Source organism: Colletotrichum graminicola (genome assembly GCF_000149035.1).
Source record: "Colletotrichum graminicola M1.001 genomic scaffold supercont1.5, whole genome shotgun sequence".
In the NCBI taxonomy this organism is placed as follows: Eukaryota; Fungi; Ascomycota; class Sordariomycetes; order Glomerellales; family Glomerellaceae; genus Colletotrichum; species Colletotrichum graminicola.
The window spans coordinates 780,829-793,142 of NW_007361009.1; the positions used below are offsets into that span (position 1 = coordinate 780,829).

The 12,314-nt window shown below is 58.1% G+C and overlaps 2 protein-coding genes across 2 annotated transcripts; one reads left to right on the forward strand and one right to left on the reverse strand.

Moving 5' to 3' along the window:
* Positions 1-420: 420 nt before the first annotated feature.
* GLRG_02573 (SRP54-type protein) lies at positions 421-2,618 on the forward strand (the record flags this gene model as incomplete). Its single annotated transcript, XM_008092582.1, has 4 exons — positions 421-645; positions 718-1,003; positions 1,062-2,296; positions 2,373-2,618. 4 exons carry the CDS (start codon positions 421-423, stop codon positions 2,616-2,618), a joined length of 1,992 nt encoding a protein of 663 aa, XP_008090773.1.
* Positions 2,619-3,590: 972 nt separating this feature from the next.
* Positions 3,591-9,949, reverse strand: GLRG_02574 (myosin class II heavy chain; the record flags this gene model as incomplete). Its single annotated transcript, XM_008092583.1, has 2 exons — positions 3,591-9,415; positions 9,469-9,949. 2 exons carry the CDS (start codon positions 9,947-9,949, stop codon positions 3,591-3,593), a joined length of 6,306 nt encoding a protein of 2,101 aa, XP_008090774.1.
* Between the last annotated feature and the right edge of the window lie 2,365 nt (positions 9,950-12,314).

The window sequence follows — 12,314 nt, forward strand, 5'->3', positions numbered from 1 at the left end:
CGTTCAGCGTCGAGGGTGTTGGGATGCCTCCCTTCTATGAGTCCACGTCGTCTTTGTCGGGCCACGAGCTGAGGTGGATGTAGCTGGTATGGAAATGTGTTTACTTCCATGTCATCAGCAGGGGCCGAGCTTGGATTACGCACTGTATAGGACATTGCCTTCGTTAGCGGGGGATTACAGTGTGGAAGACTGGCGGATTATCCTCGCTTCCGGATCTTATCGATAGGGTTCTCAAGCGATAGGTGCAACCAGCCCGTACGCCTTAGCGGCCAAGGGTCTACGCCACAGGCCAGCTTTATGGATCATCGAAGAAGTCGCCCCAAACCAACGGTTCTCCCTCCCTCCTTTGTTCTGCCTGTCGTCACTCTCCTCGAAAGCATTCCTTGTCGCAGAAACCCAAGGAATTGAAGCGCATACACAATGCTGGACACGTTCGAGATCCTGACCACCTCCGGTGTGGTGCTCTGGTCCAGGACCTATGCGCCTATCAACCCGTCCGTCATCAATAACTTCATCGCCGATGTCTTTATCGAGGAGAAGGGCGGCGCCGCGTCCAGTCAGTCCGCAGCCAGCAACCCACCATACAAACGCGATCAACACACACTCCGTTATACCTTTGTTAAGGAACTAGGTGTCATTTTTGTGGTATGTTCCTTCGGCACTCAATGCGCACCCCCTCTCACCAGCCATGCATAGCACTGACGGACTTGCGGGCAGGCCGTTTACAGATCCCTCCTCCACCTGTCATGGATTGACAAACTTGTCGACAACATCAAGACGATTTTTGTCGACTTATACGGCGAGCAGTTGACGAAACCTCACACGACGTTGGTCGAATGCCACAAGTTCGACGAGTATTTTGATCAGCAGGTCCGAGAGCTGGAGACGACGGGGTCCAAGGGCGACTCAAACATCTCGGCGGCCGAGTTCGCCAAGGAGGAGAAGACGTTGTCTGGAAACCTTGGCGATGACCCTCCCCTCCCCCCGGGTCTGCATTATAGGGGTAAGCCGAATGCGCTGCCCGCCATAGTATCACGCGATCAATGCTAACCGGCGACCAGGACGCGGTCTGAACGCTGCGAGCGGAACATCGAACGATTCGACGCCCATTGCGACGCCCAGCACCTCGCGGCCCTCGACCCCCAGTACCAGCAGTGTAATAGTAGGAAAGGCCGGCCCCGTAGCGAAGATGTCGCGCCGCGCGCGCAAGGCCGGGAGCTCGGGGCCCGTCTCGTCTGGAGACGAGTCGGCCGGCAGGAGGCCCAAGGTCGCCACGCGGTCATCGACGAAGAAGGGCCGTAAGTGGGACGCGGACGGTATGGCGGACGAGGACGACGACGTTGTTCTAGACTACTCGGCAGCTCCGAAGTCGGCGACGAGCGACTCGGAAGTCGAGCCGGTCGCCCGCTCCTCCGCGGTCGAGCAGGTCGACCACACGACATGGGGGTCCAAGACGGCAAAGGGCCAATTCGTGCTGAAGGATCTCGACGACGAGGTACACAACATCCTGGCCTCGGCGCAGGCCAAGAATAACACCTCGTCCAAGACGGAGGCCTCGGGCGGGCTGATCGGGTCCGGCCTGAGCACCATCGGTGGCCTGTTCCGCAACGTCGTCGGGGGCAAGACGCTCACCAAGGCGGACCTCGACAAGGCTATGAAGGGCATGGAGGAGCACCTCCTCAAGAAGAACGTGGCACGCGAGGCCGCTGTCCGGCTGTGCGAGGGCGTCGAGAAAGAGCTCCTGGGCGTCAAGACGGGCAGCTTCGAGAGCATCAACGCCAAGATCCAGGCCGCCATGGAGGCCTCGCTCACCAAGATGCTCACGCCGACGTCCTCCCTCGACCTCCTGCGAGAGATCGACGCCATCACCGCGCCGCCCGCGACCTCCCTGCGCAGGGCCCGCCCTTATGTCATCTCTATTGTCGGCGTCAACGGCGTCGGTAAGTCCACCAACCTGTCCAAGATCTGCTTCTTCCTCCTGCAGAACAAGTACAAGGTGCTCATCGCCGCCGGCGACACCTTCCGCTCCGGCGCCGTCGAGCAGCTCGCCGTCCACGTTCGCAACCTCAAGGAGCTCACGGTCCGTGAGGGCGGCCACGTCGAGCTGTACCAGAAGGGCTATGGAAAGGACGCCGCCACCGTCGCGCGTGACGCCGTTTCGCACGCCGCCCAAGAGGGCTTCGACGTCGTCCTTATCGACACCGCTGGGCGCAGGCACAACGACCAACGCCTCATGTCTTCCCTGGAGAAGTTTGCCAAGTTTGCTCAACCCGATAAGATCCTAATGGTCGGCGAGGTAAGATCTCTCTCAAGTGTAGAAGAAGAAGAAGGAGAAGAAGAAGAAGAAGAAAGCTAACATGCGCATATCAAAGGCCCTTGTCGGCACCGACTCGGTCGCTCAGGCCCGCAACTTCAACGCCGCCTTCGGCGCCGTCCGCACCCTCGACGGCTTCATCATCTCAAAGTGCGACACGGTCGGCAACATGGTCGGCACCCTCGTCAGCCTCGTCCACGCCACAAACGTCCCGGTGCTCTTCGTCGGCGTCGGTCAGCACTACTCGGACCTGCGCAACTTCTCCGTCAAGTGGGCCGTCGAGAAGCTACTGAGCAGCTCTTGAACGTGGATATGAAAACAAAACAAAAGAACGAAAGTAAGGGATGATCAATTGCAAAACCGACACGTCTTCTTCACGGGCAAAGGGAGGCAGAGGTGAGTCCAGGCGGGACAGCCTTCTCCGGGGCGCGGGTTGTTTCCAACACACACATACCATACCATACCATACCACCTTTCTAATATGACTTTGGATGAAATGAACAAAACAAACCAAAAAGTAGATGCGAGCCTTGTTTCTTCTCCGCGTTGGATACCCCTGATGGGCTGGTCCCATTCTTAAACCACCAATCAGAGCCATCCATCCGCCATTGTTGATCTCTTGGTGTGTGTCTCGTGATTGATAAATCGTGTTCCCCGGTCTCGGTAGACTGGTGACATCTTGTAAGGACTTCGCATTCGTTGCCTCCACAATCACCACATGTCAAGGGGGGCAGACTCAACGTTCCGGGAACTTGGTCGAGGTAATACTCAGATCAGGCGTGCAAATTATTACTATATACGTTCTTGTGTGGTGTAGTAGTAGTAGTGATGTAGCGGGAAGGGGGCAGGCAGTAATAGTGTGTACACGTTAGAGCAAGCGCAGTAGCGAGCGAAAACGTCAAAAAGCAAGAGTCTTCTCATCCTCCCAGAAATATCCTTAGTTCGTCGTCATGTTTTCCTCCGCATTGCTTCGGACCAAATAAACAAAGGAAAATTAATTTTAACCCTCGAGCTTCGGTCCCAAGGAGGACGGACGGTGGCAACTGCAAGTGTCCGTTTGCACCTGAGGGAAAGGCCAAGGGGTAAGATACACCATCTACTCTCGGAAATCCTCTAGCTCGGTGGATGTAGTGTAGTAGTGTAGTAGTAAGTCTTGCAAAAAGGGGGTATCATCATTCTAGTGTGTCCGTTCTTGGGCTCAAGAGCATGCTGCATGAAAAAGATCGACTGCGGCGCGAGTGACAAAGGAAATCCTCCCGCTCGTTGACGCTTCTTCTTAGTCTTCAAAAAAGTCGGTGTCGTCAAAATCGCCTGGGTGAGCGTCCGAGTCGTATGCGCTGGACCGCATCATCGGGGGCGTCATGGGTTGTTGGGAGCGACTCGATGGGCGACGGCCAGGCGGGCTCTTCAGGGGCATAGGCTCGGATGGCACATCGGTGAACGACGGTCCCCGGGCTCTGTTCTGAAGCTGCTGAGCCGTGTACCGACGGCCGGTAGTCTGGAAGGCAGTCGGCTGGGGTTCCTCCGTGCTTGCCGGAGGGGTCTGGCGGAAGCCAGAGGCCGGGGGCGTCATCAAACCATTAGCGTTGTTGCTGAATGATGCCGAGGCATTCGACCGGGAAGGGGTGTGATTGCTGGTCAAGGCAGACCGTGACGTTGAAGGTCGGGGTGTTCGTCCGCCTGACGAGAAGATGGGCTGTTGGGACTTTCGCCAGTTGCCCCATGCTGCAGCCAGAGGGCCAACAGCTTGAGCGACGCGAGGCGAGGCGGCCTCGCGGAGAGACTGGGCAATGTTGGGCAGGTTAATGGCCGATCCACCATTCATCGCGCGCTCGCGCTCTTGCTCCTCCATTTGAAGGTTAGCCTTGAGGCGAATGGCGGCATCCTTGACAGCCTCTCTGTCAAAGTCCTGAGCGGACACGGCAAGGATGATGTCTTGCAGGTCGCCGTGTCTCACGGCAAGAAGCTCACGCAACCAGGTGATCTCGTCATCGCGCTTGGAAATCTTCGTCGGCGCTTCGGGGTCGAGCTTGTCGACGGTGGACTCGAGCTCTTCAATGCGCTGCTCGCGAGCCTGTAACTGCTCTTGCAGGACCATGATGGACTCCCGCAGGGCCTGGGGCGAGATCTTCTCGGGAAGGTCCATGGCCTTGGGTACGGCGGCGGCAACGGTGGCGGCGGCCTTGGGTTGGAAGGTCGCAACGGATTGCGCAGGTGGCTCGACACCGGCAGACTTGGCAGCTTGAGCGGCGGCGCGGGCAGCCTCCTTGGCGATCTCAAGCTTCTCCTCCAGGTGGGCGACACGGTCTTGCAGGTGTTCGGTCTTGGATGTCGAAAGGCTGAGACGCTCGAGAAGGTGCTGCTCGGTCTTCTGGCCATCCTCGACGGCGTTGCTGAGCTGGCGCTCCCAACGGGTCTGGAAGTCCTCAAGCTCGTTCTGGTGCTTGCGCTTCAGCTCCTCGATAGCTTCGGCCTTGCTGGTCTGAGCTTCCTCCATCATCATTTCAGACTGAGCCTTGGCAGTTTCAACGTCCATGTTGGCCTGGTCGAACTCGACTCTGATCTTGACGATTTGTTCCTCGAGTTCCTCGCGAACAACGTTGACGTGGTGATTGGCTTCGTCGATCTCGCGCTGCATAGCGGCGCGCGTTCGCTGGACCTCGTTGATACCGGACTCTCTGGCCTCCTTGAATTCGCTCTGGTAGCGCATGGCAGACTGGTGGAGTTTGTGGTTCTCAGTCTTCATCTCGCCGAGAAGGGTCTCGAGACGCTTGCACTCGTTGACAGCACGCATTCCCTGGCGCTCGCCGTTCTCCAGTCGCTCGATCTCGGTCTCCAGACGCTCACGTGTGCGGGCCTCGGCTTGGAGCTTGGCGTCCAGGACCTCTTGACGTGCAAGCAGTGCCTGCTCGCGTTTGGTACGGCGGGCATTCTCCTCTGTGATGTCGCGAGCAGCCTGAGCCATGTCTTCCTGGAGAGAGACAAACTTTGCGCGCCAGCTTTCTCGGATACGCTCGTTCTCTTGAAGCTGGGCTCCAAGGGAAGCGAGGAACTTCTGCAACTCCTTGTTGTCATCAAGAGCCCCATTGTAGTCGATTTGCAGTCGGCGGGCGGTCTCAACAGCGCGCTCCGCTTCGGATCGCCAGCGGGTGGCTTGTTGATTGGCAGTACGCAGGTCGTCATCCATTATGTTGATCTTGTTGGTGAGCTCAGTCTGGGCCTGCGTCGCATTGGTCTGCGAGGCCTCCATAAGAGCCATACGCATGGTATGCTTGGAAGCGGCCTGCTCGAGGGCCTTGATCTTGTGGTTTTGCTCATCGACCTCCTCTCTCAGACGGTTCTCCTCTTCGGTGGCAATGCGGAGAAGCCGCTGGACCTCTGAGAGTCTATCTTCGGCTGTACGGCGGCCGTCCAACTCTGTCTGAGCCCTCTCCTCCTGGTTCCTAAGCTTCTCCTCGAGGTCACTAATGCGATTGTCGAAGATACTTCGGTTCATGATTTCGACCTCGACGCGGGTCTCGGCAGCCTGCAGCTTTCTCTCCAGCTCTGCCGCCAGATCTTCGGCAGCACGACGATCAGTGACCTCCTTCTCAGTCTGGTTTCGCTCAACGTAAAGGCGTTCCTCAAGATCGATGATCTTGGCCTGGAGCTCACTCAGCTTGTTATTGACGGCCTCGTCGTTGCCGCGATCAGTAGCGGCCTGCTGGGATGGCGTCGGCATACGTTTCTCAACAGCCTCCTCCACAATATTGCGCAGATCCTCACCGCGGAAGTCAAGACGCATAGAGGCGCCAAACTGCTCCCTCATCTCCTCCAAAGCCTTTAGGACGGCAGCGGTGGAGGCGTCGTCGGGGGCGGCAGGTGCAGCAACTGGGGCAACGCTTCGCTGCTGTACCGCAAAGGCGTCGAGGACGGCCGCGCGGATCTGCTCCATGCGTTTGTCACGACGCGGGCTCATCGAACGGCGAGGCACAGGTTCCTCATCCTCGTCGTCGGCATCGCTGTGCTGGATATCTGCAGAGACGCTGCGACGGACGGAAGAGGAAGCTCTCCTGGAACCGCCCCGGAGCGACTGCTTAATGGAAAGAAGAGCCTTCTCCAAGGGGCCGAGGCGGGCGGAGAGCAGATCGCCGACGGCTTCATTGACACGGCCGTCGAAGAATTGGACACGCTGCTCCAGCTTGGCCTGTTCCTCAGCAGTGAAAGCTTCCTCCCAGTCGCTGTGCGCGACGCTCTCTTCCCCGTTCAAATGTGTGATGGGAGCATCGAATGACTGCATGCTCGTAGGAGGATCGACGAAAGGATCCTCGATTTCCGTACTGGGCATCGCCGAGTTGTCGGTAGGGAGGTCACGATATTGCCGGATGGGACTGGACGTCCTGCTGCGGTATTTACTGCCGGCTTGCATCTTATAGGGCGACAGGTTGGTAACGCCAGCGACATGGATTTGTCTCTGGGGACTAGGCTGGCGCCAGTTGGTAGCTTCGGTAGTGACCTTGTTCGCGCCGAAAGTCGGGTCATTATGTTTGAGGTGATCCATGATGGCATCGATCTCCTCAAAAGTTGGCTCGTGATGCTCATCGTCGGCCTTGTCCGCGGTTTGGTCGTCAAAGGAGAAGCCGTGAGCTTGGGGCTCATCGACATGCTCTTCGGCTTCGGAGACGACGTATTCCTCAGGAATCTCTCCTTCTTCAAGCTCCTCCTCAACTTGGCGAGCAGGCGAGGGAGAAGCCGCGAAGCGAGACGCAGATAGACCCTTATTTTTCGGCGGGCTGGCGAAGCGAGAAGCGCCCAGTCCCTTGGAGGCACCGAATTTGGGAGGGGTCGGTGCGCGGGGAGATGATTCACGCGAAGGCGACGACTGGGCCGGAGCCTCGGTGCTTGGCAGGACAGGCTCGACAGTGTCTTCTCTGTCGCGGTCGTCCTCTTCGTCCTCCTCGGTCTCGGTCTCGGGCGCAACAGCCCAGCCGCCGCCGGGAACGAATGCCCTAGCGGTGGCAGACAGCGACTTGGTGTGGCCCTTCTTGTAGGTGTCGATACCGAACGGCCGAGCTTCGTTGAAGTTCTGGACGTCGGACTTTGACTCAAATTCGAAAGGCGCCCAGTTCAGTTGCTGTTGATCAGGCGAGGTATCAGAGGGGCTAGTAGCAGTGACAGCCTTGGAATCAGTGGGGTGCTCGGAGGCGGCGGTAGAGGACATTGTGGTGTCTGCAGGCGTGAAAGCTTGCTCATCGCCCGACTTGTGCTCGGAGGCATCCTGCTCTTGCTTTGATGCGAGCTGAAGCGATTGCACTCCGGTGGGCTCAGGCGATGGTTCAGCAAACAGGGGAACGTCATCGCCGTCCCCTCTTGAAGCCTTGGCCCTCTTGATGCGCGACTCATCAATCAGGCGACCGTCTGCGTCATCGGGAAGGTCGTCCTGGGATTCGTCGTTCTTGTTGTCGCTGCTGCTAGGACGAACGATGGGAATGGCCTTGTTCTTTTTGGGAGGTTTAACAACGTCAGAGAGACTCAGATCAATATTGCCGAAAATGGAGCTGGTGCGGTTGCCGACACTTTCGCTGCCTGACACAGGGCTGGTGACAGAGTCCGAAACATTGCCGAAGGGTGTGAAGGTTGGCGCATCCGGTCGGAACTTCGGGCCAGAGGCAGAAAAGCTGAATTCGCTCTGGCCGGGGGAGAAGACAGGGGCGGCAGCATTAATTTTGGAGATGGACTGTGCGCCAAACGAATGTCCTGATGGCGAGGCAACGGACGATGCAAAAGATCCGCCGGCCGCCTGGAAAACAGACGGCTGGAAATTATTGCTGCCACTTCCAAAGGTGAAACTGGACTTGGACTCGTGGCCAGGGTTGAATTTGAATTCGGGGGCCTTGACGTTGAGCTTCGACAGTGACGGCTTGCTGGCATGGCTGGGTCTTCTCGGCATGCCCGAGTTGCTCGAAGCCGATGAGACGTCGTTCCACGGGTTGCTCGTCGTGGAGAAGGAGCGCTGGTGCTGCTGTAAGAGCGTCGTGAGGCTGAAGTCCTGCACAGGCGTACCAAGGTTGCTGGGGTTGGTCTCGATCTCGGCCGCCTCGTCGATCCGGTTAGTGTCAACGTCATGCCATCCGGCCAAGCTATCGCCACGAGCCCGCATCTCGTCGTGGTGAGAAAAGAAGTTCTGCGACAGCGAGTGGCCACGGCTGTGGGGCCGTGGGTGGTGGAGAACAGGGCCGTCGCCAGGTTGCTGGATAAATTGCTGTTGCAGTTGCGGGTGTGGCTGGAACTGTACGGAGGCTTCCCTCGCATGCGACGGAAGCTGTTGTTGAGAGAAACCCGCAAGCTGTTGCGCAGCGGCTTCCTCGTTGTGTGGGCTGTAATCCTCGTGCTCCAGCTCGTTGCGCATCTGTTCTTCCAGGTGGTATTCGGCCTCGTCGATCTCGGCCTGGAGGTCATCGTCGTTAACCTGCGAGGCCTCCAACGGCTTCGCGGGGGTGTGCTCTTCTTCTGCCTCCTCCTCGTCCTCTCGCACCTCCTGCAGGCGCGGAGATGCCCGCGCAGGTTGCTGTTGCTGCATGAACTGCTGGTGGGGCATCATGGGGTACTGCAAAGATTGGTGTCGCTGGTGTGCGTTGAATGCAGGGCTGGCAGTCGGTGCGAAGCCCTCAGGAGTAAAGGGCGAAATGGGAGAAAGGATCCCGTTGAGCAGCGAGGGCGAATCAGTTCTGTGCTGCGAAGGCCAGCCCATTGGCGAATGCTGATTTGACATCTGGAAGGGCGAGTGGCCCATGGGGACCGAGATCGACTGTCGGGCATTGTACTTGGCCGGGTGACTGCCAAACCCAGCGGGAGAGACCATACTCGGGCTTGGACCTGCGGAGGAACGGCCGCCAGGCACGAACTGTGTGGGGAAGGGGTATCCTTGCACATGGTTGCTCGAGGCCGAGGACGTAGGCATGGGCGGAGAGAAGGGCAGAGGCGGGTACTGCACAGAGGTCTGCCGGCTAGGTTGTGAGGCCGCAGGGGATATTGACGGCAGTGGTGGGTCGTCGTCGCCGAAGGAGACACCGAGAGCTCGCAATTTAGCTTCGTTAAGCTCGTTCACGTAGTTCTTCCAGGCTGCGGCACGATTAGCACGGTTGTCATCTCCACGTCTGAACCTCGCAGCTTACCATTCAAGTCAGGCAGTGTGACCTTGTAGGTGTGTGCCGCACGCTCTCTAGCAACTTCGTCGAAGTCAGGCCAGGCGTCTCTGCTCTGGGAGTACCCTGTGCGGGCCTGGTACGTGCCCTCCGCCACATCCAGGTCAAAACCGCTGATGTCGTACCCGAGCTCCTGCCATGATCGAAACATGCCTTCAATCTCGGTCTGGTTTAGCGGCTTGGGCGCTTGTCCGGGGCGTCCACGTTCCTCGTCTTTGGGAAGAAGAACCATAATGTTCTTGCCCTTCCAAGGAACCTTTTTCCTCAGCCGCGGTGTCATGCTCGGCTCCTTGATTGAAACCCTTGCTGAGGCACTCCTCATTGGTGTTATGGGAGCTTTGGCGGTCTCGCCGTGTGCAGCACTCGCGCTCCTTCTGGGCGTTGTGGGGATTGCAGGGAGGTCTGGCAGCTCGCCGGCCAAGTCGGCCTTTGGGAGTTCCGGGCTCTCCATAGTTGCGTCTGCGACGTCGTCTCGGGGTTTCGCGTTTTCCGGTTTAAGTGTCTCGACACTGGATCGGGTGCGGGGGTGACGAGGTTCGGTGAGCGATGCACGGGCAAGACGCGGCCGGGCTCTCGGTGTTCGCAGCGACTCCTTATCGTGCCAGACAGCTTCGTCGCCGGATCCTGAGCTGCTCAGTGAAGAGTGCTCGCTTCCGTCGCTGAACCAATGGCGGCTCTCCGATTTTTCGCCCGCTGTGTGTTGGCGAATCCAATCCTCGGTCAGTCGACGTGCAGGTCGTCGAGCACGATTGGCGAGGACTTGAGCTGCGCTGAGGTAGGGCTCGGGCGAATCGTCGTGGTCGAACGAAAGCGCGGGGGGAGGACGGAGAAAGGGGGTGCTGATGGCAATGTGATGGATTGGCGAGTCTTCGGATTGATCGCTGCCAACACTTTGGGGACTGAGAAGTCCCGTGTCTTGGGCCGAGTACGGTGAGCCCCAACTGGCGGTAACGTACCTCTCCTCTTCTTCGACGTTGGGTTGACTCCTCAGAATTTCCCGAGCTCGGTCAGGGAGTCTCGGCGCGGGCAGCGATGGCAGAATGGGGGAGGACCCGAGGTCCTCGCCGTCGGCAACAGTGGAGGTCAAAGAAAGGGCGGGCGACGCGGGCGAGTTGAGCGGTGAACAATGAGGCCCTTTGCCGTCCTGTGCAGGTGCAGCAGGAGGAGAATGGGATTGCTGTTGAGGAGACGTCTTCGAGGGACTCTGTTTCAATTAGGAATGGGGCCCAAGATCAGGGTGGCGTCTGCCGTGGGCTGTCAAGGTAGCACGGGGGGAGGGGGAATGTGAAGCAAGGCGAGGTGAGGTGCGGTGAGGTGAGAGGTAGCTTGACTTACCACGGTGAGATCAGCGCAGACGATGGGACCGTCTGCAGCCAAGTCTCTTGAGATTTCGCGTCGAGGACCCTTTGTTCGCAGCCCTCAAAAAACGGCATGTACAACACGAAGCAGGCCGAGAGAAAGAAAGAAAGAAAACCAGGAACGGGCAGGCTGTCGAAGTTGTTGACAGGAATAAGGGGGTGGGAGGAGAAGCGGCCCGTGTGATTGGGGCCAGCTGTCTGTGTGTCTGTGTGTCTGTGTGTGTGTGTGTATATCTGGCGGGTCGTATTTTTTGGTCGCGACGACGCGTAGGGAATTTTTTTTTTTTCGGGCAGGCGGGCAGTAGGGGGGGCCTATACTCTGTATAACCAGCAGGAATAAGGTATTATTTGCACAGGTGGCCCGATTCAGGGATTAGAGAACGGGGGGGGTGGTTGCAGAAGGGAAACTGGGGGAGGGAAATTATTGACTAAGGAGCGACATGAATGCAAAAAAGACGACAGCTTGCAGGTACCGGACGCATCGGGATCACAGCTCGAGCTAAACGATGATGGTGATCTTGATGACTTGACAGGTCGTCGTCGGTTTTTGGAGACGGAAGACTAGATGGGGGGGGTCGGGGGAAGGAAGAGGAAGAAGAGGTGGAGGAGGACGGAGACTTTGTGTGAGGGAGGTGAAAAGCAGCTGAAGATTGGACCGGGGCCGGACAGAGAGGAACAAGGCGAGACGAGGCACGGGTAGAGATTGAGAGAGGCGTGACACTCAAGGCAACTCAAGGCATTGCATGGCACAGGAAGCTAATGCGAAGGTTTCCTACACTAGTCCGTACTGTTCTTGGAGATGATGGTGTCCAAGCCGTGTGGGTGAAGGAGGAGGACTCGAGGTACCATGCACAGACAAGGAACGGGGGACTTGACGGGCAAGGTACAGGTACGGGTGCAGGTACGGGTGCATAGGCACAGGGCATGGCAACGGAAAGGAACAGGTACGATGTACAGCAGGGAGCCAAGGCACGGCCAGGCGTGGGCTTTGATGCCACTAGTGTACACCGAGAAAGAGAGAAAAAAGCCGAGAAGAAGAAAAGTTGGCACCAAGAGTTTGAAAAGCCTTCCGTCTACGGCCGTCTATAGCAAGCTGCAGCAAAACCTCTCCCAAAAGCATTTGCCAGCCAAGTCGAGTTATCAACTCGATAACCAGCGGCAACCGCGTCGACGGTGCATTCGTCTGCACTGTCGGGTGGGAATGCCGAGGGCGAAGAGCTTCACTCTTCTCCGGGCCGTTTGCGTGGAACCTTTTGGGACCAGTGGCACAACGAGATTGGACGTTTCTGGGGGAGAATGAACAGCGCTCACATGAACCACGACGGAATGTCATTGGGGATTGGCAAGACATACATCGTACATACTGTTATGTATTAGGTATGTAGAGAGAGTCGGGGGTCCCTGCTTTCCAATGGGGTGGACCGGGGCGTGCCAGGGACAGGCTGGCCACTTTGGCCA